The following is a 27,009-nucleotide window of genomic DNA, read 5'->3' as shown; positions in this document are numbered from 1 at the left end:
GGCGAACGGGCAGGCTCATCTCTGCAGGGCTGCCATGGATAAAGTGCGGTGTGCTGTCACATGAAGTCATTTACGCTTCTTTGCTTCATGGCCACCACGTCTTTTTTTTTTTTTTTTTGGTACTCTTTCTTCTATCTTGCTTTCAAAATCATGCTTTTGTGATTTTAAGGCAAATTGGTAAGCATTAGAGAATCAAGACATTTATCCATGGTGTCACATTAATGCACTTACCTGGAGAAACTTCAATGGTAATAGTGGCTTTTCTTACTAAAAATGATTTCAATGCAAAAAGGAAGTCTTGGCCTGTAATTATTTCATATCTGTCACAGTGTATTCAGAAGAAAGCAGTAGAATGTAACTGTAAAATCCAGACTGAATTACAAACCAGAAAAAACTACATTATTTTATTTGGTAAAATAAGAATACGCAACTATTTGATTGGGATCATCTGTCTATCTATCTATCTATCTATCTATCTATCTATCTATCTATCTATCTATCTATCTATCTATCTATCTATCTATCTATCTATCTATCTATCTATCTATCTATCTATCTATCTATCTATCTATCTATCTATCTATCTATCTATCTATCTATCTATCTATCTATCTATCTATCTATCTATCTATCTATCTATCCTACAGGTCTTTTTTGTGAGATGGGCTTTTACCTCTACCTTTTCATTTTAACACCTGCAAGTGCAGTATAATAAGTGTTCAGACATTAGCTCAGGTAGTAAAAAAAACTACACAGTGAAAACATGCCACTCTTATCCTTAGTCATTTCTGAAGTTGAATTGGACTGGGTTTATTCTTGAAAATGCTTCATCTCTCATCCAAGAAACTTCAGCAGTTGAATGAGAGAAAAACATATTCAAGGATAAAAATCGTCCAGTTGAACTTCAACAAACAACTAAGGATAACCTGGACAAATGAGAACTTCCACAGACACTAAACCACTGTGAGTTCAACTTCTGCATTCAAATCCATGCTTTATCCTGAAGCATGGGTTTGAATTTATCCTAAAGATTTATCCTAAAGCAGCTCTATCCTAGAGCTATTTATACAGGGCCTTCCAAATCATTTTCTCCTCTACATCTAACCTTTCCTAAATGATTTATCACTTTATTATTTCATTCTCTGCATTTTTCAGTGAAAATCCATTATTTTCCTATATGTAATTTACTGATTATGTAGATGTTCATAAAAGCTCAAAATAAATTCTATGGTTATTATATTATAAGAAAAAGTGCCTTTTTCAACAAAACGTATCATTAATTGAATGTAAAAACAAGCCCTTACCACTGTCATTTATCAAACTATATGGGTTTTCCTGGTGAATCAGTATTATAGAAGATGATGGCAGTGTTTGCATGTTCACTATGGAGTCTCTAAACGTCCAAATTGGTCATATCTGATACTAGGGATAAGCTGTATTTTACCTGAATTATTTCAATATTCAATAGTTCAAAAGTTCTTAAACATTTAGATCAGTCTGTTTTTTAGGTCGTTGAAGTAGAGTAACAGTAAATATACCTGCAACATTTACTAAATATATGAAAAGTGCGGTTTTTTTTGCACTACATTGAGACATTATTGCTATATTAACATATGTGCTGCATTCTACTACTATAGATGTTTATAGTTGAACTAATTGTAGTTTGTTTATAAACTGTTGGTAGTTTCATCTGCGGGAGCTCATCATATTTCGTACTATACAAGATCATCATGTTTGTTGTGTTGCTGTGAAAACCATTTCACTCTGAAAACTTCAGTCTGTTTTCATCTTTATGACAATGCATATTCTATATATCCTTAATTTGACCAGGTGAAATCTTCATTGAGATTAAAATTCTCCTCTCTTAGAGTGACCTAGGTCAGAGAGCAGCAGAGACGTAATTACAACAGTGTCATGATTGAACAGTCATCTTCCTTACATTGCAACTAAATGAATACAGTATCTGATAGATGATAAAAGAATAGTCAAAATTAATAACAGGCAAGTTCAACAATGATTTCAGAGCAAATTCAGAAGTGATCACTTTGCCAGAGTACATTATTTTCATGATCCTTTAAAATAGACTTGCATACCCCCAATGTTGACATGTTCTGCGAACACAGAACATTACTGGAGCAGATCTAAGAGTTTTTCCAAAAACATTTAGGTGACAAATGTTCTCTAAAGGAAAAGAAGACATCAAAAATAAGCAAATTTGTTGTTTCCACAGTAGAGGGAACTGATGAAAAACTGAATGTGAAAAGAAACTGAAGCAGTCAAACAAATGGAGAGCAGTAAAAACTATAATATTTCCACTTCAAATGAAGAAGAGTATAAAAGTACAGGGAATAGAATAGAATAGAATAGAATGGAATAGAATAGAATAGAATAGAATAGAATAGAATAAGTTTACTTACATTTGCATAGGTACATTGAAATAATAAAATAGATAATAAAATTAAAAGTACACAATAATAAAATGGCAAAATAGAAAAACTTAAGCATTTACAGTCTACGACAGTACTTGAGATTTTACATTCTACCACCATGAGCCCTGTCTGAGCTTTTTAAATTCACCTTAATAAAGAAATTAACCCATGGGAAACAATAATACAAATTCTAGGGATTATTCATTTATTTGTTTATTTTATTTTTTTTTGCCTGATACGCAACAAATATGGTAATGCTTCAAATAAAACTGAAAGTCTAACAAATAAAACCGCCAAAAATATATCATTTTAGTCTGATGACACTAGAGGGCACCAAAACACAGTGACAGACATAGAAACACAAATCATCAAATAGGGAATTACATAGAGGAAAAAAAGCCCTTATTTAGCATCTGAATATAAACTGTTAAACCTATAAAAAATATGAGGCCCATGGGGTCTGAATGTGTATTTTTAGTGTGAAACAGAGCCTTATGTTTATATATGTCCATTCATTTACTATGGAGGGCCGCTTCGGTAGGAGCTTGTGTAATAAAATTCAGAAAAAACTGACGGTGTGTCATTCACAAAAAGGCTGATGATGTTGTTCATGTGTTTATGCTTCTGACATGACAAAAACACTATTTGTCTGTCTCAATCCGGCTCTAAAAAGCCAGCGCTCTCTATTATGAGCATCTTTGAGCGTAAAACAGCGAAGTGGAAGATCAGTCAGTCAAATGATCCGAGGTAGGCCGCATTTATTGTTTTCTCAACCAAACTACAACTCTGGTCCCGCCCAGACGCCGCCGAATAATGTGACGGATGGCTACATTAACCAATTAAATTCCCGTATGCTGCCGGCTTGCTGAAAAATAAACCAATCAGCTCTCGATGGCATTCCGGGGGCACGCCTTCTACGCTTTCTCTGGTAAGAATGTTAGTTCCTGCTCTTCCCTGGCCGTTTCCTGTAATCGTACAGTGTTGTGAGACGGAGAAAGCCATGTGTGTCGATGCAAAGGTAAATTTAGCACCCCGAAATTATTATGTGAGAGTTAGGGCAGTGGATATGATGGTTATTTTCAGGTATTTTTGCCGAAAAATTGACGCAGGCCAACCGAAACAGTATTGCGGCCTAACCCGTGTCTGAACGTTGACGGGCAGTGGTTATTGTGGCACGTTGCTTTGGTTTGGTCCGGTTTGTTGATGAGATAGAAGGAGTCCGGTAGACTGAATGGTTGGTAGTAAATGACTGAGAAGCGAGCTAACGACTCTAAACCTACATTTCACCGTGTTTATGAACCCCAAAGTGTTTTCTTTGGCACGGGCGCTTTTGTAATAGACACATCTTGGTCGCGGTACAAGCTAATGCTAGCCGACGGTTTTGGGATAAAGACTGCAATACGACCAGAGAGGAAAGCATCCTGCCTCACCAGCATCAGTACCCTCCTCATCTGACTTCACTACCAACTCTTTTCAGTCACTCAATTTTCTCACAGTAGTTTACCATAGTGCAATGCTTATGGATTGGACTTCATTTTTCTTAAATTCAACCTATAACAGCACATTGTTAGCTGTTCTGTAGGAGATGGCCATGAGTTAGGTGATGTACTGAAAACTCTGTAAGTTCAGTAAGTCAGTGGCAAATATTAGTTTACTTAACCCTCTATCCTATTTCAAATGTAGTTCTATAGCTAGTATATACTTAATAATTTCACTCCCAACTTACAAGAGAGTACATATTAGTGTGTTTATATCAGAGTTTCTGTGATAAACTGCGTGTTCTGTGTATCAATCATAAATGAATGATGTGTTGTATTTTAGTGTTCAGTACAACACAGAAATATCCAAGCTGAAAAAGAAACCAGGATAATAGGAATACATTGCAGGAACTAAGCTTTCATTTCTTACTTGCAGTTTAATTTTTAACAGCCTTTTAACAAACACAAGCCTGGTATCAGGATGAAGTGACTGAGTGGTAAATCTTTTTAAGTAGTATAACAGATAAAAGTACATTATCACAGTACTATAGCTATTGATTTGTTCTTCATTTTTCATTCTGCAATCGGTAATACAGTAGGTTTTGTTTTAGTAGTGGGTGGAAGTGGGTGAATACCTCCCTACTTTTCCTTACATTGTCTTTTCTGCATCATATTATGATGTAGGAGTATTTGTGTGGCATTATCAGGCATCACCAAGTATTGGTCTGGAGGTAGGTTTGATGAAACTCACTGTTTTTTGTTTTTTTTTCATCACATTAAAGTTCTGAAAGGCTAAAGAATGACTACACCTGACCTTGACGTATGCTATAGGTAAGATGCAAAATTGTGGAATTTATGAATGATTCTAACCAGTCATTCAGCCTAGTAAAAGTTCAGTTTTTGGGGTATTGTTTCTTAAATTATAGATAATCAGATTGTTTGTCATGCAGCTCGGGCTCAGAGAAACCACTCTTTCCTGTTGTTTACAGAATATAGCCTGAAAGTACTATTTAAAAATGAACCAAGGCTGAAGCAAAGTTAGGTGTTTCTATCTTTCCTCCTCTTCATTCAGTTCTGAGCACAGCATTGTGTGAAGACAGCCTAAATGTATTGGTGTCCCAACAGAACAAACTAGTACAAAAAAAAACAAAGTTATGGTTTTTTTTTAAATTCCAGCCTCATTGTTTCATCTTTACAAGACTTCTGTATTTACCTGTGTTTTTACTGTCTTTCAGTGGGACACGTAAAGGTTAAACTTGGGTTAACATTTTTTTCCATAGAATCATCTGTGAAATACTGTGAAAGTGTTGAATTGTGTTTCACTAACCTATGTTTTTCTCATCTGTTTCTAGTTTCCTTAAACACTGAGAAGAACTGGACCACCACTTTTTAGCTTCCATCTCGGAGTGTCTCTAGCATTGTGCCCATCTCCCTGAGTGGAGGGGGCAAAATGGCAGATCCTATCATGGACCTCTTTGAGGACACACCCCTGTTTAACCTGGACGCCATACCAGATGACTCCTTCTCGCAGGGATCCTCAGATCCTGTAGAGGAGGCTCTGAAATTAGCATTGGGCCAGGTCGACCCGCCGACTGAGCCAGAGCCCACCCCTGAGCTCACAGTCAGTGCTGGTCTTGGTGTTCCTGTAGCAGCCCCTGTTCTCCCGGACCCTGTCCCTATTCAAGTCCCCACACAGCAGCCAGTGCACGTGGCTGCTGCTCAGACTGTTTCCATAGCTGTAGCCCCCACCGCAGCTTCTGCCCCTGTTGAAACTGTACCTCAGATTCAGGCTCAGACCACCATACCTATTGCCAGCAACACCAGCGGGGCCACCAGTAGCACAGTCCTGCTGAGCTCACCTCTGACTGTTTCCAGCTCCCCAGCCACTACCACCACCACACAGCAGCTCACACAGATAACGCACCAGCTCACTCCACAGCAGTTAGCTGCCATCACACAGCAGGCTGGTGGTAAAATTGTCATTCTGAAAGGTCCCCAGGGTCAAGCTCAGGTGCTGCAGACTGTATCAGGAGCCACAGGCCAGGCCAGTGGAAAGGTCATCCGTGTCTTGTCGGGCACTCCACTCAAACCTGGCATGTCTATATTGCAAGGGGGAACAGTCTTGAATCAGGCTAATACAGGACAGACTCAAGTCAAAGTTGGTGCTGCAGGGGTGCAAAGGCTGCTTCAGTCGCCCAATGGGCCAGTGAAACAGGTGCTGCTCACCTCCATGCCCCAGCAGGTGCAGCAGTCACAAGGCCAGCCGGTCCAAGTTCAGATCCCAGCCCCTGCACAGATGCCTCAAGGCCAGACTCAAGTCCAAGTCCAGCCCCAAGCCCAGGCTGCCCAGATCCAGGTACAGCCACAAGGCCAGACAGCTCAGATCCAGGTCCAGGCTCCAAGCCAAGTGACGCTTCAGCCAGCCATGCAGGCCCAAACACTGGTAAGCATCACTTCTTTTTCCACTAAGTTTTAATCGAGTGCTTTGTTGCAGCAGGTGCTACATAAGAAAAAAACATCTGGCCTTTGTTTTCAGTGTTAAACTGTATGATTGGCAATGATATATGTTCATGTGCAGGTTTAATGTCTCTGCAGTATTTATATTTTTATTGGTTAGGTCTGATCAGCACTAGTGGAATCTTTCATTCCTTTTTCCTTAAGCTGCTGTGACATAAAGGATGTATGTGGCCAGGCAGGATTATGATTGTGATGATTGTTATTAAGTCAGGAACAATTTGTAACACTAGTTTAATTCTTTATTTATGTTGTGCACAATGCACTACTGCCAGGTGGCAGTTCATTCTATTAAAGGGGAATTTGAGTTGAACCTACTATTTCCTGTTTTTTGGTTTGTTTGTGTGTGATCATGACAATTAACAAAAAATGGAAAGACAAGCTTGTCTGCCGACAGAATGACAGGAGTTGTTTATTTTCCTCTTTTGTAGGAATAAGTGTTATTTTCTGGTTAAAGTGATTTTATGGTTTGCTGTCAGGTTTGGGTTTCACAGACTGATGATATTTAGGTCAGTCCATTCCTCTCATAATGAGTCTCATCATGAATTTGATTCTAGGGTAGTGAAGCAAAGCGGATCACGTTGGTCCTCCAGCAGCCTTCGCAAGCTGGTGCTGCTGCAGGTCAAACCGTTACAACCCAGCAGACGCAAGTTGCACAGGTCCAGCAGGTTCAAGCAGCCCAAGGGGGTCAACAGCAGCAGGCCCAGGCCCCAGCTAGACTAGTGTTGGGTCAGCTCCCTGGGGGAAAGCTGGTGCTCCAGGGAAGCCAGTTAGCAGCCTTGACCCAGGCACGAACTGCGGGTCAGGCAGGAGGACAACCCAAAGTCCTCACAATCCAACTGCAAGTACAGCAGCAGCCCAACCAACAGGGAGGGGTTAAGGTAAGAGACGAGTCTGTTAATCAAAGCACTGTCCACATACATGTCACATCTAGTATTTGGGCTTGTTTTTCACAGTTCTCTTATGGAAAACTAGGAACAGTTAATGCTATAAATATTAACCAGGCATGTGATACAACACCCAGTACAACCAGCCTCCACAGACTGAAGCAACCATATAGGATGAGGGTTGAATTTCACAGACCTCAAGTTTGTTTTAGTTTCCATGATACCTTGTTCCATCTTATTTTTTGACTGTTGTGTCAAAATGAATAATCAATAGAAGTGCATCTTCTCATAACTGAGTGTCCAGATCACTTACCTTTGAATTACTGTGTTACATCTGTTTTAATAAGTCATGAAATACGGTAGATGGTAGAGATAGTTGAGCACTTCGGCCACCTAGATTGTTTATTCAGTATTCTACTTTGCTGTAATGTCTTAAATTCATAATTTTAATCCATCTGTCTCTTCTTCTATTGAACAGTATCAGCTGGTTTCAGGAGCTGGGAATACTGGGAGCCCACAAGTGTTGCAGATATCGCAAGGCCAAGGAGGACAGAGAGTCGCTGTGCCACTCAAAATGCTTCTACAGCCACAGGTAGAACTGCAAGAGATTGTTTTTGTTTCATGTGTATCATGAGTCTCTCAGCTATAGGTTAACATTTCATATGGTCGATCATGGGTGTTCTGTACCTTTTTGAGTTTACAGCACACTTTAACATGGGTTACAAAGAATTATATAAAGTAGTGTGTTTCAGAAAATTCCATTTTTTTAACAGAAATGCCCTCTGTTATGCAGTGTCCTGTCTCAGTTACCAGGCATCTTCAATAAATCTTGCTAAAACAAAATACTCCCCAGTAAAAAACAAAGTCAGTATATCAGCATAGGGTAACCAAAACAAATCTGGAGTGTTTAGCTGGACCTTTTCAAACAAGTCATTCCTCAAGTCATTCTACAAAGGGCAATGAATACAAAAAAAAGAAATTACCTTTCAACAACATCACAAGATCATGGTCTCAGTACCTAGAAATAACAAATTTGTGTAAACAATTTTTCTCAGACGAGCTCAGCGTCCTCGGCTGGTGGCACCGTGTCTGTGGTGAAGGTTATCAACACATCGACGGCCGGCCCCTCAGCTACAACCACCACTCCGTCTCAGGCCATCCGCATTACTAAAGCCCCCGGAGAGCCCGCCTCTGTGCGACGAGTCGAGATCCTGTGCAAGCAAGAGAAGGCCAACCGCATTGTGGCTGAAGCCATCGCTCGGGCCAAAGCACGAGGTGAAAAGAACCTGCCACGAGTCCTGAACCAGGATGAGCTTCCGAGCACACAAACTTCTCCTGAAATGGGGGGCACTGTGACCTTGGTTTCTACCGCCAAGAAAAAGACCAGCGGAGGAGGAAGCAAGAAGAAAAGCCCCATAGCTACCGGAACGACGCCCAAAACAGGTGGGGGGAGCTGAGAAGAAGGGTAAAGTGAAGACGCCCGGAGGAACAGCTGGGGTAGTAGGAGGCACAGTCATTCCTGCACCAGGGAACAAAAGCAAGAGCAAGACAAAACCAAAGTAAGTGGAATGCTTTTGAGGTGTAAATGTGAGCAGGATTCATTTTAATTTAAATCATTTATGTGTGTAAAAAAAATGTAGCCTTGTACAAAATAAAAAAGGTTTAAGCTCCAAATGTTTGAGTAGTGCTGTGAAGGGAAATGGATCTAGGTTTTCATTTGAAAGATCCTGTGTTCAATTAGTAAAATCCTGAGGTTGTGTTTTTTTAACATATGCTTTTTCCTGTGGATCAGTAAAACTTGAGCTTTAACTCCATTAGTCACATCTGCATCACAGAAAGCACCTCCTAGAATTTTTTTAGGTATGTAAAATCAAAAATACATCAATGCAGTCGATCCCTTATACAAACTTTATTGTTTCACATACCGCATCTGGTTGAAGGGTTCAATTTACAACATCATTTATCCTCCATATTCAAGTAAAAAATGGCTTTATCACTGAAATGTCCACAACTGGATCTGTATTAGTCATATCTCAAAGTAATGGTTGCTGTTTTTTATGCAAAGTCAATTTATTTAGAATAATATACACTCTAAGTTGACCCACTGTCATTTTGTACTAGTAGGAACCTTTTACCATAATTTATCCACCAAAGCATCAGTAAGATTAGAAATCACTGAAAATCTCTGTCCATGTCCACTTTAAAAAATTTGGACTATTGCATTTGCTTTAGTACAGTTTCAGACTTTGACCACTGCAAAAGCTAATGCACGTGCTAAAGCTAAGAGTCGTATTGCCAGTGATTGTTGCCATCCTTCAAACTATTGCTGCTTAAACTTTCTAACATGTATTACTGTTCTTCCTTCTATCTTTATCTTTCCCCAGCACTATTACTCTAGTGGGAGCAAAAAAGAGAAAGCGGAATGCATCCTCGGACCACTCTGATGGCGAGCTGAGCCCGGCCTCACCTGCAGCACTGGAGGAGGATATGATCACGGTACAACATAGCACATGGTCAACATTTCCAAAACCGCCATATTTTTCATTGCATTACCAAAAGGTCATTTAAACTAACCTTTATTTCTTTTGCCCAGAAGAGGCGCTCCAATCGTGTGGTGAAAAGAAAGAAGTACACAGAAGACCTGGACATTAAGATAACAGATGATGAAGATGAACAGGAGGATGTAGATGTTACTACAACCGCAGCAGCCGTGGCCTCCATCAGCGGTGTCCCAGCGCCACAGCTCAAACAGGAAATGGAGCTGGATGGCGATGGGTTGCCCAGCATGCAGTTCTTTGTGGTGAGTACAACACTTGTGGCTTTTCCATTGGACATCTGTGCAAAACTTTACCGATATTTATTAAATGTCGAAAAAAAACGAAGTGCATGTCGGTTTTTCCATTAAATCACAAATGCAATAATTTGTTTATGTATTATCGCGAGATGACACGAGAAGTCATTCTATAAACATGGTGATGAACATAAATATCGTGCTGATTTACAGATATATAGCCATTATTATTATTATTATTATTATATATTACCCCTCTATCCCGTACTAAATTCAAAAATAAGTTGGTTCCCTCATGTGTCTACACATTACGTGCCATGTTTCTTTTAAAACTCTTCTTCTTCGCTTGTTGTAACGTCAACATCTGTTGTTTTTTTTTTTTTATCCAGGTGACTAGTTGCGGAAAAAGATCTTTCATTGCAGTTTTGTGTGATATACCAATTGTGCTACACCCAAAAAAAACGCCTCTTGCCAGCGCAAAAACTTTTAATTGAAAAACAAGAGTTTGAGCGAAATTGTTGTTTTTCCATGAGGTAAATTTTTATGTGCCAGTTATATTCACGCAATTGGAGGGTCAATGGAAAAGAGACTACAGTTAAAAAACAATAGGAGCAATTTCAAGAATATGTCGGAATAGCAAAATATTAAAGGAGTATAGTTTAATGGTTTTGAATGTATTGCTTTTTTTTTTTTAATTTTTACAGGAGAATCCAAGTGAAGAAGATGCTGCCATTGTAGACAAAGTTTTGTCTATGAGGTTAACTAAGAAAGAAGTACGTTTGGTTGTTTTTATCTATTCATATAATACGCCTTTATTAAGCTAAATGTTGTAACTTGATTTAATGCATATGAATTGTAAGTTTCAACCATTTCCTCTCCTAAAGGTGTCTCCAGGCCAGTACACCAACGTCGAGGAATTCTTTGTAAAATACAAAAACTAGTAAGTTGACACGTCTTAAACTTTGGTGCATTCACATTTTACATTATATCCAGTGAATGACACCTCTTTTCCTGTCCTGTTCATAGTTCATACCTACACTGTGAGTGGGCCAGTTTGGAGCAGCTGGAGAAAGATAAGAGGATCCATCAAAAGATCAAGAGGTTCAAGACAAAGCACGCACAGATGAGGCATATTTTCCAGGAGGTGAGAAGGACATGGTGAAACTGGTCTTTTTGGAGATGTTTGAGAGGCAACCCGAGTAGAGGGGTTACCCAAACGTGGCTTTTAATTAATCAGTTATTTATATCTCTTTGTGCAGCATGAAATCTCATTGTGCTTTCATCTAATGTCTCTGACCCTGCTGTTATCTTAAGGATGAGGAGCCTTTCAACCCGGATTACGTGGAGGTGGACCGTATCCTGGACGTGTCCCATAGTGTCGACAAGGACAACGGCGAGGTAAGAGATCAAATCACATCTATAGATACAAAAGAGATTCTTCTGTCTCAGCTGTCAAGCTAAATTCTCATGTTGTTCTCTCTTTCAAGCAGAAACGGTTTTATCTTTATTTGTGGTGGCATGTTCTCCCTTGTAATACATTCACTAATTATATTTCGTTCCTCATCTCCTCCAGCCTGTTATCTACTACTTGGTGAAGTGGTGCTCTCTGCCTTATGAAGATGCCACTTGGGAGCTAAAGGAAGATGTGGATGAAGGAAAGGTTGAGGAGTTCAGTAAAATCCAAAACAGGCAGCCTCGCTTGAAGAGAACGGTGAGCAATGAATTGGACAATTGCCAGGGACATCGGTCTGCCTCCATAAGGATGTAAAGATTTAGTAAATCCACATTTTTGTTTTATGGCTGTGAAAAAGAAAAACGGGAGATGTAGTATAATTAGGGATATGAAAACGACTACAGATTGTGAAGGGGTTGAGGGTAGATTTAACTTCATGAATCCTGTATTGCAGATTTGGTCTAGGTTTTACAACTGCTATCTTTGTTTTCATTCAGTTTTAATTTGCACATAAAGAATTGTAGAAACATTTGTTCTGTCTACAAAGAAAATCTGCAATTTCTCGAGGAGATAAATGTTTGTTTCTTGTTTCATCGTGCTTTTTGTTTTCTCCTTTAGACAAGACCTCCTGCTGCTTCATGGAAGAAATTAGAGGAGACAAGAGAGTACAAAAATGGCAACACCCTCAGAGAGTACCAGCTGGAAGGAGTCAACTGGTTGCTCTTCAACTGGTACAACAGGTACTTATCTTCTGTTTGTCTGTACTTAATAGATGACATGGTTACCTGTTGCAAAGTATATCCTGTGGCTACAGCTGTGTCTAATAGGGCATTCCCAAACCATATCCATACAATAGAGCTTTCCTATTTTTGGTATAACCTCATTGTTTTTGTCTCAGCTGTGCAGAGTTGTGATCCTCACACTCTCTGTTCTTTATTTCTCAGACAAAACTGTATCCTGGCAGATGAGATGGGTCTGGGAAAGACCATCCAGTCCATCGCCCTGCTGTCAGAGGTCTATGCTGCAGGTGTCCAGGGTCCCTTCCTTGTCATTGCCCCCCTCTCAACTATCACTAACTGGGAAAGAGAATTCTCCACATGGACGCACATGAACGCCATCGTCTACCACGGCAGCTTGGCCAGCAGACAAATGATCCAACAGTATGAGATGTACTGCAAGGATGATAAGGTGTGAATTTTGCAGCGGCTTTTTATTATCTGTTGGTGTTGAAATAATTCAACTGAACAGTGTTAACATAAAAGTCACATGGCTTAATTGTGTTTGCAGGAACATTGATCCCAGGTGCATATAAGTTTGACGCTCTCATCACAACCTTTGAGATGGTGTTGTCCGACTGCCCAGAACTGAGGGAGATCGCCTGGCGTTGTGTGATTATTGATGAAGCTCACCGCCTTAAGAATCGCAACTGTAAACTGTTGGACAGCTTGAAAATGCTGGATCTGGTGAGTGGGCAATGGAAACGAGCAGTTATCAAATAGCTGACATTAACACCTATACTGTAATACCTGTCCTTTCATTTCTAAGTTGTGTTGCTATTCTAAAATGCTCCACTTTTCTACTGCCTCTGTCCTTTTCTAACACACTGTGTTTTCTCTACTAGGAACACAAAATTTATTGACAGGAACTCCTCTTCAAAACACTGTGGAGGAACTTTTCAGTCTCCTCCATTTCCTGGAGCCAGCTCAGTTTTCCCTCTGAGACTGAATTCCTCAGAGACTTTGGCGACCTCAAAACAGAAGAACAGGTGCAAAAATAAACACATGTTGACACATTTATCTTTACACACCCCTTCCCATCCTTTTTTTCCTCCATTATAATGTGAAAGCGACGAAGCTCTCTCTGTATACCGTTACTAATCAGTTTATTCTTTGGGTCCTTCAGGTTCAGAAGCTGCAGGCCATTTTGAAACCAATGATGTTGAGAAGGCTCAAAGAAGATGTTGAGAAGAACTTGGCACCTAAACAGGAAACCATCATTGAGGTAAGTGTAAATATGTAAAATAAAAGAGATGACGATAACACATTGTCTTTACAGTTTTACTAAGATAAGCCATTCACTGAAATTCATGAGTTAATGAGCTAATAAATATGAGAAAAAAACAGAACTTATTTCTCAATTACAAATAAATAATAAAATGTTTAAAATGTGTGTTTTCTCCAAGGTTGAATTGACGGATGTCCAGAAGAAATACTACCGGGCCATCCTGGAGAGGAACTTTAGTTTCCTCAGTTTAGGGGCAAATAGTAACAGCAATGTCCCCAATCTGCTCAACACAATGATGGAGCTGCGCAAGTGCTGCAACCACCCCTACCTCATAAACGGTATTACACGTCTGTCCACATTAACTTCAACATCACATCAAATCAGCAGAGAACCTAATTTAAATGTAGCTAATTAATCCTCTTTTTGTGAAGGATATAAAGGGAATTAAGCCTTGGGGGAAAAGTATATGCAGGTTGTTTAGCCCTTTATACTGAACTATAAGAAGCCGTAGCTGCATTTGCCTTAAGGTTAAGTAAGAGATTAGCTGCAGAAATAAAATACTAATTCAGATAAATTATTTGTTACATAGTCCAAACTGTTGAACTGAATGCTGACATGCTGTTTTTTTGTGTTGCAAATTAGAGTCCATAGAGAAACAGCAGCTGAAGTTACTGCAAAATGATTGCTCATTAATTATATGTAGAACGCTCACTCTAAACAGTGTTCACTTAAAGATTAGTTTCTGATCATTTTAAAGCTGTTGATCTTTGTTAGGCAAATTAGGATTATGTAGCTGCGAACAGTACTTGTTCTGAAGGGAAAAATGTTTGAATACATTTTCTGCTAATATGCTGTTACACATTTTAGAAACACCAATATTAAAGTGAACCCTATAAATAACTGATATTTTATCCAAACGGATGAGATAATAAAATGTAAATATGCACAGTTTTGAAAAGCTGAAAAATGTTAAAAATCTGACAGTAAATCTATGTGTTATTAAACCTTCTCTCTTACTCAGGCGCAGAAGAGAAGATAGTAGCAGAACTACGGGAGGTGTATGACCCAATGGCCCCCGACTTCCATTTGCAGGCTCTAATTCGTTCAGCCGGTAAACTAGTGCTGCTCGACAAGTTGCTGCCACGCCTGAAGGCTGGTGGCCACAAAGTGCTCATCTTCTCCCAGATGGTGCGCTGTCTAGACATTCTGGAGGACTACCTCATCAACAAGAGGTATGAGTCTCAGTGTTGTAATGTACAGCTGCACATAGAAAAGTCATGGATGTTTTGAGATGTTTAAGTTAGTGGATTCACTGATCTTAAGTGTTTAACCTATTTTTTTTCCAGATACCTTTATGAACGTATTGATGGTAGAGTGCGTGGAAACCTGCGACAGGCTGCCATTGATCGCTTCAGTAAGCCTGACTCAGACCGCTTTGTCTTCCTGCTGTGTACCCGTGCTGGTGGCCTGGGTATCAACCTCACTGCTGCTGACACCTGTGTTATATTTGACTCTGACTGGAACCCTCAGAATGACCTGCAGGTACCAGACAACCCTGTCCAGTTTGATGTTCATTTTAGTTTGTGGATATATCTTCCTTCAGACATATACTCAGCTTTTTATTGTTGTAATGTTGTGATTTGAACTATAATAAGTTTTCTGTTGTACAATTGAATTTATCAGCATTATTTCTGACCCTGTTTTTCCTGTCCAGGCCCAAGCCCGATGCCATCGTATTGGCCAGTCCAAGGCCGTTAAAGTTTATCGCCTGATCACCAGGAACTCGTATGAGAGGGAAATGCTGGATAAAGCCAGTTTGAAGCTCGGTTTAGACCGTGCTGTCCTGCAGAGCATGAGTGGCAACAAAGACAGCAATGTCAATGGGGTGAGTTGTGTACTAATGCCTTAGCTTCTACACTTAAAGTTGCAGGGTTAAATTTGTCAGTTGTGTTGCATTGTGTATGATAGTGAAAGGATTCTATAAATTAGCTTGGGATCAGTGTGTAAATGGCTCTTTGTGTGTCACCTGCAACAGATCCAGCAGTTCTCCAAGAAAGAGATCGAAGATCTGCTGAGAAAAGGAGCTTACGCTGCCATCATGGATGAGAACGATGAAGGTAGCCGCTTCTGTGAGGAAGACATCGACCAGATCCTTCAGCGAAGAGCCACTACCATCACCATTGAGAGCGAGGGCAAGGGTTCCACGTTCTCCAAGGCCAGTTTTGTGGCCTCAGAAAACCGCAACGACATCGCTCTTGATGACCCTGAATTCTGGCAGAAGTGGGCAAAGAAAGCAGACATCGACATGGACTCCATCAACCGAAAGGTGATTAATATAGATTCAGCAAGCATGTGATGGTACTTTATGTACATAAGCTGATATACGTGTCTGCATTTTGCTTGATTTGACATGTAAATAAGTTGTTCCTCCACCCGCAGAACACCCTTGTGATCGACACTCCACGAGTACGCAAGCAGACCCGACAGTACTCAAGTTTACGAGGTGAAGGTGGAGAACTGTCTGATCTGGACAGCGACGACGAGTATCCACCTGCGAATTCAAGACAGTCCCGTTCCTCCAGACGATCCGACCGCCACAGTGGAGGAGGCTACGGTCGAACAGACTGTTTCCGGGTGGAGAAACATCTGCTTGTCTACGGGTACACAGGCTTTACTAAAGCTTGATATGCGAGATGTATTTTTTTTTTCAAATATTTTGTCAATTTATTCTGTCCACTCTTTGTCTGACCCTTGTGTTGTCATTATTTTCAGTTGGGGTCGTTGGAGGGACATCCTGTCTCATGCCAGATGTAAGCGGCGTCTGAGTGAACGCGACGTGGAGACAATTTGCCGTGTCATCCTGGTGTTTTGTCTGCTTCACTACCGTGGCGATGAAAACATCAAAAGTTTCATCTGGGAGCTGATAACACCCCCAGAGAATGGACGTGAACCCCAGACACTACTCAACCACTCTGGTAAGGAGGTGGATGCATCGAACAGGGACGAGTCTTGAACTAGAACTGTGAAGGAGTTTGCCAGGGTCTGTTTAAAAATTCTAAATCTGATTCTGAATTTGAGGCTTTTAGACAGCTCTTAAAATTGGTTGGATTATATGCTGTGTTAATTTAAGTTTTGATTTTAAATCTGTTGTGGGGGGGGGCAGAAAACTATAAAATGCGGTCTATGGGCTGTTGTTTTCTCTTGATAGGAAAAGTTCTGTGCTTCTGGTAATGATACTTAAATGTATTAGGTGTAAGTTAAACAAGATCTGGCTGGAGAACACAGATACTCATAGTAGGTCTTAAAATTGCATTGATGAAGTTAAATAGTTGAAAGCTGCAGAAACGCTGTTTGCTTAGAGCAAATAAAGCACTTTCTTTAGATGTAGGTCCTTTCTCATGAGGGATATTCTACCATAATAATCAGTGACATTTGTTTGTTTTTTTTTCCTTCACAGGCCTGTCCATCCCTGTTCCCAGGGGTAGGAAGGGGAAGAGGGTAAAGGCCCAGAGTACCTTTGACGTACAGAAGGTGGAGTGGATCCGCAAATACAACCCTGACACCCTGCTGCTGGACGACAGCTACCGTAAACACCTCAAGCATCAGTGTAACAAGTGAGTGAGGCCTCAGCTATTTCTGATTACGTCTATCTCTTTGTTTGGAATTTCTTTCATTGTGTTTCACCTACAAAACTTCTGCTCTTGTCTTTCAGGGTGTTGCTGCGGGTGCGTATGCTCTACTACCTGAAACAGGAGGTAATTGGTGAACACGCCGACTCTGTCCTAAAAGGAGCTGACATCAGGTATCGAGTGTAGTGCCCTTACACTAAACAAAGTTGACTCATGGCTGTTCTCTGTGAGGCTCACTGTCTTGTCATTGTGTTTTCAGGGATGTGGATATCTGGATGCCTGAGATGGAGCAACAGGAAGTACCTGCAGGCTGGTGGGACACAGAAGCAGACCGCTCACTGCTTGCTGGTGTATTCAAACATGGTGAGTTGTCTCTCATTAAATTATTTTCACTTGCATGAGGTTTTCTGAGCTTTAATAGTAAATTATTTCTTGCTCAGTTGACAGTTTCATCACTACAGTTAGAATATGGTCTAGGCCAGGGTGTCAAACATATAGGTGAAAACTGGCCTGCCAAAGGGTCTAATCCAGCCTGTGGATGAATTTGTTAAATGCAGAAATTGCACTGAAGATATTAAGAATCAAAGGTGTCCAAATAATTTGAGTGGAGGCTGATTCCTTTCTTTGTGCACCCTGCTACATTTTTTTGTGTGTAATGGTGTGTACTGTGTCTTTGGTCACCAGGTTATGAAATGTACACAACCATGCGCGCTGATCCCTGCCTCTGCTTCCTGGAAAGAGCCGGTCGGCCTGATGACAAGGCCATTGATGCAGAGCAGCACACTGGTGATGCTGAGCTGGGAGATGAGTGAGTGAACATGACATTATCACAGTTTGTGTCAGGATTTCTTGTATTTATTTACTAGAGAAATTAAAGGAATGATAGTCGAAAATTAGACCTCTTTTGTACAAGTAGCTATAGAGTATATAGTAGTAGTAGTAGTAGTAGTATTTATGTAAACCAGAGATTAAAGTGCTTTCCAGCTTAGGTTTGTATCTTTCCTTAAACTTGCTTTGTTCTTTGCATTGTACAGTGCTGATTATGATAAGTACTCGGAGGACCCCAGAGTTTCAAGCCTGCATCAAGACACGCCAAGAACTTTATGAGGAGGTATGTATGAGCTCTTTAGTGTCCGCACCCAAACACTGCTGAATATCACACATTTTGTTAGATAATGTACACGTTCTTAAAACTCATCTATTGCTGTAAGTAATTTAGTGAGTGTTTATTTTTGCTTTTAAGGCTGATTCTATGAACGTGGACGATGAGATTTCTGTGGAAGACAAGACGGGCCCAGTGGTCATGGAAACCCGCGTCTAGTCAGAGTGGTCCATGTGACTGGCCTTCCAGCTCATCACTAACTGCACGGTTGCGACGGCTGATCACCGCTTACCAGCGGAGCTACAGGCAGGAGCGCTGAAGATCGAAGCTGAGGCGAAGGGCGACCGCAGGCTGAAGGAGATGTGAACAGGCCAGCAAACTGAAGGAGATTGCACGGCAGGAACGCCAGCAGAGGGTACACTGAGAAAGAATATGCCCACATTTATTTCATTTTCACTTGTTTTCAATTTAATTTGAGTTTTCTTTCTTTTTTTTTTTTTTTTCATTTTGCAAGAAAATGCTTCGTTTGAGTCGAGCTTTGATTAGTTTCTGGGTCAAAGGTACAGAAAGTTATGGTGAATTATAAAAGGAAAATAAAAGCACGAGAAACAATTTATAAAGTGTATTTATTAAGATAGAAAGAATAAGTGGCTACAAAAGGTGTTTGTGTTACATTATGTGTTACTAGACTTTTCTACGAAATAAATCATCAGATATGAGCAGCAGAAACATTTCTCAATAAGTGTAGTGCATTTTATTTAATTAGTTGGATTTATAGAGTGGTATCAGTTATCCTTTTGTTTTTCTAAAGTCTCATTTTTATTTCAGATAATGACATTTTTATTGCATTCCTCTGATTTTCCATCTCTGTTTTCCACAGATGGACACGTAGGGAGGAGTGTGACTTCTACCGTGTGGTCTCAACATTTGGCGTGGAGAAGATAAAAAGAGAACCTGGTCCTCCTGAGCCTGGAGAACCTGAATTTGACTAGACTCGCTTCCGTACTTTTGCGCGACTGGACAAAAAAAACAGATGAGAGTCTGAGTCGCTATTTCCGTTCTTTTGTTGCCATGTGTCGGAGGGTTTGCCACCTGCGTCCAGGCCACGGTGAGGTAACTGCTGCTGCACGTATTGTCGAGAGGGTTATATCAGTTAAAATAAGTCGGCATAGTGAGCTACATGTAAGTCATAAGTCCTTTTTATGTAGTTTCCTCAAAGTAATAGACACTACTATCGTTTTAATCAAAAGTAATTGATTAATGAAATGGCTAAATTAGTTATCGATGCAAACATCCAATCTACCAGTATCAGCAGTAACAGTATGAAAGAAAACAACAACAGTTTAACAGTTTTCACATCTATATAACTTTAAAACGTTGTAGTCTATGTGAAATAAATTGGCGTTTTCAGATAGTATAGGGGTACTCCAGCTATACATGATTGAGCCTTAAATGAAAAAAGGCTGGAGCCAGCTGTTTTTCAGTTTATTGTAAGTGGTATTCCAGTGTTTATACAGGCCAGGGCTAGTAAGTGTGTTTAGTTGTGTTAATTTGTATGTTAGTTTTCTCTCTGTGCACCTAAAGCCAGTCCTACATTTGTCAGTAATGATTTGAACAATCATTATTTTCTTCTTAGAACCACCTGAGGTTCCCAGACCGTGGCTCCCATAACTGAGGAGCGTGCTTCCCGTACACTTTACCGTATTAGCCTCCTGCGACGCCTCCGTGAACGAGTCCTACCCCACCCCTCCCTGGAGGAGCGTCTGCCGCTGGCCCCTCCCACCCCAGAACTGCCTGCATGGTGGAGCATACCAGACCACGATCGGCAGCTCATGCTGGGCGCCGCTCTGCATGGCGTCAGCCGTACCGAGCTCTCCATCTACTCAGACCCACAGTTCACCTTCAGTCAAGCCCGCGAAGAGTTCATCCAGAACCAGCAAGCTCCACCCCCTCCTCCGCCCCAGGCACCGCCCATGATACCCCTCATCCAACCAAAGGCTGAGGACGTCATGCCTGGTGTGAAGGAAATGGGACCCGAAGAGGACATCCCGTTACTTGGAGGTGAAATCACAACCAACCTGCAGAGCACGCCGTTAAGTCACCATGGACAAAGCACAGGGCAAGGATGGAGCTTCAAGAGGAGCAGAGGGAGGGGAAGCAGAACGGAAGGAAAGGAGGCGGAGAAGGAGGCCTGATTCGGATTCAGAATCTGACTCGGCTCTTCATCTTCTGAGCGAGTCTGGGCAGCAGTGATGAAAGTGGAGAGAGTGAGGAAGAGGTGGAAGGAGGTAAGAAATCAGCCTATGAGAATTCTTAATTTTATATCCTGAATTTTAATTTTCTACTTTCATTGTATTTTCCTTCTTGCTGTTCTTGTAGCTCATACATTTCTTTAACTTTTTAAAAGTAATCTTCTTTTACTGAATCGACATTGCTTGTATCTGTTTACATTCAGCCATTTCTCCTCTTCTATGTTGATTTATTTATTATTATTTGCACTTTGCTCTGCTTTCCATTTTAAATGTGTGCGTGCTCTGTTTCCTGTTTTCTCTTTTTTTTTTAAATGTGTGTTTTTACATGTTCATTCACCATCGATCCTGACGATTGGAATTTTGTTTATCATACCAGTGTTGAATGACAATAAAGAATCTTGAGTCTTGTAAACATTGCTTGTCACTTTTAAGGTCAACTTCAAATTTCTTTTCATTTTTTCCTTTTAGCTGCTATGAAGGTCTGTGATGTGGATGAGGAAAACAGTTTACTCTCTATGACTCCATCTCAGGATGGCATTCCACCTCCTGATCCTCTAAGAGTTGACTGGCCCAAGGTATAATAATAACTAGACTTAACTGATATTTATAGCAGTAAGACACGGGTCTGTCCTTGTAAATGATTCATGGCCATGTTCTTTTCATTTCAGGACCGGGTGTTAATCAACCGTCTGGACAGTTTGTGTACACTCGTGCTGACTGGTCAGTGGCCATCAGGGCGGCGCTACGTGTCAGAGGCTCAGCTCAACCCAAGCTCAGAACTGGCAGATGAGATGGCTTTCACAAGGATGATCCGCAAACCCCCCGGCATGCCTGTTGGCCCGGGGGCAGAAGGAGAAGATGGAGAGTTTACAGTCAAACTCCTTAAGGTAAGAGTACAAAGGAGGATGAAATAACATCATTTTAGGTCCGTCGGCTTTATAAAAGGAAGAATGATACCACCCAAAAAACATTTAAAACAGATCTGAGAGCATGATTTGTTAGAGGTGATTTTCTGATTGGGATAGCGCAGACAACAGTTTTACCGTTTATCATTGTTGTTATGTTTTTACTCTCAATTTTAGTAATATTTTTTAAGTGTTCAATTCTGGCCTCAATTCAGCTGCCTCTCTGTAGTCAGGGTTCTGATCTCAAGTCAAGTCCTACCTTCAGCTATATCAGTTATGTTGGATCTCACAAATCTATCAATACTGAAAGGAGAAGTCTATACCACCTCCACCCCACCGACAGTCTGTATTGTTGAAAAATTCAATATAAATGCATTGAATTGGACTTGACAGTAGGCAGTAAAGCATTCCAACAAAACATATGTATTTTAAATCAAGAAACAGCGGTGTTATGTAGGTTTTGGCTAAATTAGAAACCTCTTTGTCTCTCATTCTGCCAGGAGGAAGGGCTGAAACTGACCTTCTCTAAGCAGGCTCTAATGCCCAATGGGTCAGGGGGAGAGAGCAGCCGCAAACGGCGCAAGGACCAAGAGGTACATTTATGACCTTGACATGTGTTCCTCTAAAGCACAGACAGTTCGAGAAACAGCTAAAACTGCATAGCTTAATGTTGCTATTCTAAAGTTAACACCTGTTTATTTGGGGTTTTTTTAGTTATCAGACCCAGATGGAATTCTTGATCCACTGGAACGTACTCCACGGCGCAGGGATCCCCCTACCTGGCTGAAGGAGAACCCGGACTATGAGGTGGAAGGAGACATGCTGGAGGTGAGCGTTAGACTTATTGGTAGTCAAGTCTTGGACAAATCGTATATTCGGTTAAAATGTAGAATACAGGTGCCTTATCTCTGCTCTGTCTTATTGCCTCTTTGTCATTCCTTCAGCTTCTCGTGAACAGGAGCAAAAGGAAGAGGAGGAGGAGGGCAGATAAAGCCATAACAGGCAGTGAAAAGGTCAAACTCATTAACATGAGGACAGGAAAGAAGGTGAGACATAGTGCAATTAGCTTTGTGCTCACATAAAAGTTGTGTTATCTCTGGCTAAGAGACAATTATGTAAATGTGTCTGTGCTGTAGGTTGGAGCTGCTTTCTGTCCTATGCTGCAAGACCTGAGGGAATATCTTGAAGAGAATCCTGATAACGCTGTAGCACCGGAGTGGTCTGAAATCGTTCGCAAATCGGTAAGTTAACATTTTATACTTTAACCAGGGTTCCCACTGGGTTTTAAAAAGCCTTAAAAGTCTTGAATTTACAAATCTGCATTTAATACCTTAAAGGCTTTAAAAGGTTTGGCTTTGTAGGTTTGAATTTGATGTTGTAGGTCTTAAGTTATGTTGTCATAAACTTGTTGCCTTGTTCGCTGTGTTGTGTTTAAATGTGTCTGGTAAATGTCCAAAGACAGTAACGTTAGTCTTCTCAGTTTCGCTCACACATAATTTATATTGAAATTAGGAACCAATTATTGCTAACTTTACAGCCCCTGGTGAGAAATGACTCAGAATGGTGGAAATCAAGACATTGGAGTGAATAAATACATTTTCCTAAATTCCAGGAGTCATGAATTTTTACCAGTATGGTCATGAAATCGGCATTAAATTCTGTTCAAAGTCGTCTTAAAAAATCTTTAATTTAACTTATAGAAACCTGTGGGAACCCTGTTTAACATAACTATGAAATGTCTTCAAGTATGAAATCTGAATTTTGTAACTTAAAATGTTTGGGAAAATTTATTGCATTGCAAAGTTATTTTTATCTAATATATTGCCTTGCTTTTAAATGTATTTTTGGGAAATGCACTGTGTCAAAACTATAAAATAAAACTGCTATAGCACTAAGCACCACTAATGCAAACTGCATCAGATCACAATTGATCAGACATGTTAGATGTGGTTTATAATAAAAAAAATAGCAGCTTCTAGAAGTTATAAGACACTTTTTTTTAGTTAATATTACTGTCATCTAATATGATAAAGGGCGAATTCCATGAGATTCAGCTCTAACAGTGCATTTATTGCTCAGAAAATAATGAATTTGAAGCTCAGTACCTTTGTACGAGACAACGCTCAGATGAGAAACATGAACAACAAGCTGAAATCATGCTATTTTTCCTTCATATCCTTTTTTTGCCAGCTTGGATGTGAAATAGACATTAAATTCCGTTCAGGTTTCAGGCTGCGACAGGTGACGGCAGAGGATTTTGTGCTCTCGTGTGCAGGCATTTCTGCTGTCGTAGCCACTCAAAACCCATTTTACATTACAGGATTTGGACTCGATGACTGGTCCAGATATTTAACCTGCTACACAGCTCTCAAGCATCTGCCACACATTAGCACATCTCACTGCAGTTTCATCTAGTTTACATTTGGTGATGGTTCCTGTGGGGAGTGGTTCAGTTTAGCCTCTGATCTTGAGGCTTTTGTCAGCAATGTGCAAAATCAGAGCTAAAATGTTTTGATGTAAAGTCAGCATCAGTATAAAGACCATTTGTTTCCATTAATCTATAGCAGCTTCCATTAACTGCAGAAACATTTGAACTTCTCACAGCAAAGTGTAATTGTAGTTGCTTTTCCATTGACCCTCAAATTGCATGAATATAACTTGCGCATTAAAAAATTAACCTAATGGCAAAACGACAATTTCGCTAATAGTCTCATTTTTCGATTAAAAGTTTTTGTGCTGGCAAGAGGTGGTTTTTCAGTCATAGCACAAATAGTATGACACGCAAAACTGCAATGGAAAGACCTTTTTCCACAACTAGAGTCACATGAAGAAAAAACCAGATGCTGACAGACGTTACAACAAGAAACATGGTGCGGTGTGTGTGGACACTCCAGGAAACCAAATCATTTTTTAATTTAGTACGGGATAGAGGGGTGGTATGTAATAATAATGAATATATCTGTAAATCAACATGATGTTTACGTTCATCGCCTTGTTTATGGAATGACTTCTCGTGTCATCCCGTGATGATAAACAAATCATTGCATTTGTGATTTAATGGAAAAACTGACATTACACACTTCTGTTTTTTCAACATTGAGTAAATATCAGTAAAATTTTGTGCGGATGTCCAATAGAAAAGCAAATAGTGACTTGAATAGCAGCTGCCACGTTTTTTCACACTGAGAGTTTCCGTATTTTCTCTTGAAGGGTTTCCTGCCTGAGACCCTCTTCCACCGACTGCTTACTGAGCACTCGGAGATCCCCAAGAAAAGCAGACGCCGCCATCATCACCACCACCACCATCATCACACTCCAGAGCCCACCCCCGAAGACCCCAACCTGGATGGAGTGGAGGAGGAGACTCTGGTCTCAGACGGTGCATACATGATGGATGAGGAGGATCTGGAGACCACCCATCACTTCCTCACCAGTCCAGACTTTGACGTTAAAATGGAGGGCGGTGACAGCCTTTCCCAAGGAGACTATGACAGCTCGGATCAAGAAGCGCTATTGGACGATGTGATCATAGCACAGAAGGACACTGACTCCTCATCAAGTTCAGAGGATTGACTGAACACAACACCCCGAACACATAAGACTGAGTCCCCTTCTTGAAAACGAATCATGTTATTCCTCATTTATTTTTACTGTATTATGTATCAAATTATGGATGAATGTGTCTCTGTTGCTTCTTTTTATTCATTTATTTTATATAGGGATTTTTTTCCATGAATTTGCACCCATCTGTTTTGTTTTGTTTTTTTTCATCCATCACACTTGTTCCATCTGTCTGTCCTTCTACCTTCTCTCTAACCTCTGACAAAATGGCAAAAAGCTGAGCTTTCTTATTTCACAACTCATCTCACCTACTCCTCCTCTAAATCTGTTGAATTCCCATCACATTCCCAGCCGTGACCAAAAGGGGACCCCTGCTGTACAGATATCCTTTTCTTATCTAAAAAACCTCAATGCTGGTCCTCTAGCGCTACATGAAAACTGGACATGTGTACTGTGCAGAGCCTGAACCCAGATCCCACTAACCCCTGATCTCGTTTGGTCACGTCTTCTCTGTCCAGATGAGTCTGTGAACTACAAGGGGATCTAGTGTGTGGATGTACTGTTATTGTTTTCTTTCTGTGGGAGGGGTGGGGGTCGAGAGGGAGGGAGAGGGGAAAGTGACGTATTAGTTACTGAAGCAGTACTAGAAGAGATGGGTGTATTGTACAATGTAGAGCTGGTCAATTATGTACTATGGTGCAAAGGTGACAGCAATGAGTTACTATTCTTGTTTTATGATCTGACTGTATCTGTGATATGAATAACAGCAATCTACAGTGAAAGCAAGTTTGTGTGTGTTATTGTGATTTTAATGAAGCAGACATTCTAAGAAGCATTCATCCACTTGATTATTTTTTTAACCAAGGATGTTCTCAACTCAGTTTGTATCTATTAAGTATAGTAGTTAGAGCAGTTTGTATAGACATGGTATCAATAAAACTGAGAAGGCTTGAACATGGAATACACTGGAAGATGGGAGTAAAAATTTAATTCATAAATGTATGTCATCAGGTGTTATGGTTGGACTTGAGGCAGCAACAGTTTCATTCTTGTCTACTGATTTTTTATTTATTTATTTATTTATTTTTCCTAAATTGTTTGGTCTATACACGGCCAGTCATGAAAATGCATTCCCCAAAGTATAAAAGGACTTCTTTGGTTCATAGAAATATTCATTCTGCTGTCAAAGGAGGGCAGTAAATGCAGAATATTCTCTCTTTACATGCTAGAAGTGGGGAATTTGACTTTTTTTTTCTTTTAAAACTGTTACTCTAATCGGAATGTTCATAAATTAATTTTAGAGATCAGTTGTTGCAGGTCTAGTGGGAGTCTATACAGAGGAGATGTTTGCGTAACACATACTGGCAGCAGGTCCTGTTGTCAGACTTAAAACGAAGCAACAAAGTCCCAGAAGCTACTCTGACAAATGATAAAAGCTTATTTTGGTTATGTAATAATCTCATTCTGAACCTGACAGATTGCGGTAAGTATCTCTGATCACTGTTTATCTTCAGCAGCAATAAAAAGTGCAGTTTCCAAGCTGAGACTGAACCTACAGCCATGGAAAGGATCACTGGACTGCTGTGATGTGGTGAAATACATTTTCTGTCCCTTCATGTGATCTGGGTGGAGTTGGACTGTATTTTGATCATCTGTTTTGTTAACCTGTGGTCTATCACGGTCCCCTTCTTCATGAAAAACCAAAAGCTCTGTCCTTATCAAGCAACTGTCTTCTGGTTGAGTTAGAAAGTCACTTTAGGTTGTCTTAACATGAGAAGTGTAGCTCATGGTCATAATAATGGTGTCAATATTTGAAAGTATTGCCACAGAAAACTACCAGATGGTTTAATAATTATTTCCATAGCTGCACCCCACCAATATTGTTTAACTGTTTTTATCAGGGGAATCTAAACATAGGAGGAAAGTGTCACACCTGTGTGAAAACCAGGCTACAAAATGAGTATTTATTCCAATATTTCAATGATTCTAAGATGCTGTAGATAA

The 27,009-nt window shown here is 40.3% G+C and overlaps 1 protein-coding gene across 1 annotated transcript; it reads left to right on the top strand.

The window, feature by feature from the left end:
- Window positions 1–3,338: 3,338 nt before the first annotated feature.
- Window positions 3,339–25,955, top strand: chd8 (chromodomain helicase DNA binding protein 8). The gene is given in 46 exon segments (XM_030159992.1): window positions 3,339–3,447; window positions 5,260–6,350; window positions 6,979–7,302; window positions 7,787–7,900; window positions 8,364–8,744; window positions 8,746–8,867; window positions 9,693–9,804; window positions 9,902–10,108; window positions 10,804–10,872; window positions 10,984–11,039; window positions 11,126–11,243; window positions 11,414–11,497; window positions 11,673–11,810; window positions 12,171–12,292; window positions 12,497–12,740; window positions 12,815–13,015; window positions 13,174–13,180; window positions 13,183–13,259; window positions 13,261–13,317; window positions 13,455–13,553; window positions 13,735–13,894; window positions 14,578–14,788; window positions 14,903–15,098; window positions 15,271–15,441; window positions 15,592–15,882; window positions 15,996–16,216; window positions 16,329–16,531; window positions 17,014–17,170; window positions 17,269–17,358; window positions 17,445–17,548; window positions 17,870–17,993; window positions 18,220–18,250; window positions 18,253–18,300; window positions 18,429–18,493; window positions 18,495–18,701; window positions 19,168–19,309; window positions 19,311–19,416; window positions 19,935–20,522; window positions 20,525–20,575; window positions 21,008–21,114; window positions 21,208–21,426; window positions 21,945–22,037; window positions 22,159–22,272; window positions 22,389–22,490; window positions 22,581–22,685; window positions 24,655–25,955. Coding segments are annotated over 45 exon segments (7,794 nt in total). The 5' UTR covers window positions 3,339–3,447; window positions 5,260–5,357; the 3' UTR covers window positions 25,018–25,955.
- Window positions 25,956–27,009: the final 1,054 nt, after the last annotated feature.

This window comes from Sphaeramia orbicularis, chromosome 17 (assembly GCF_902148855.1).
Source record: "Sphaeramia orbicularis chromosome 17, fSphaOr1.1, whole genome shotgun sequence".
Taxonomy (NCBI): Eukaryota; Metazoa; Chordata; class Actinopteri; order Kurtiformes; family Apogonidae; genus Sphaeramia; species Sphaeramia orbicularis.
The sequence above is the reverse complement of the archived record's forward strand: the minus strand, read 5'-3'. Positions and strand labels throughout refer to the sequence as shown.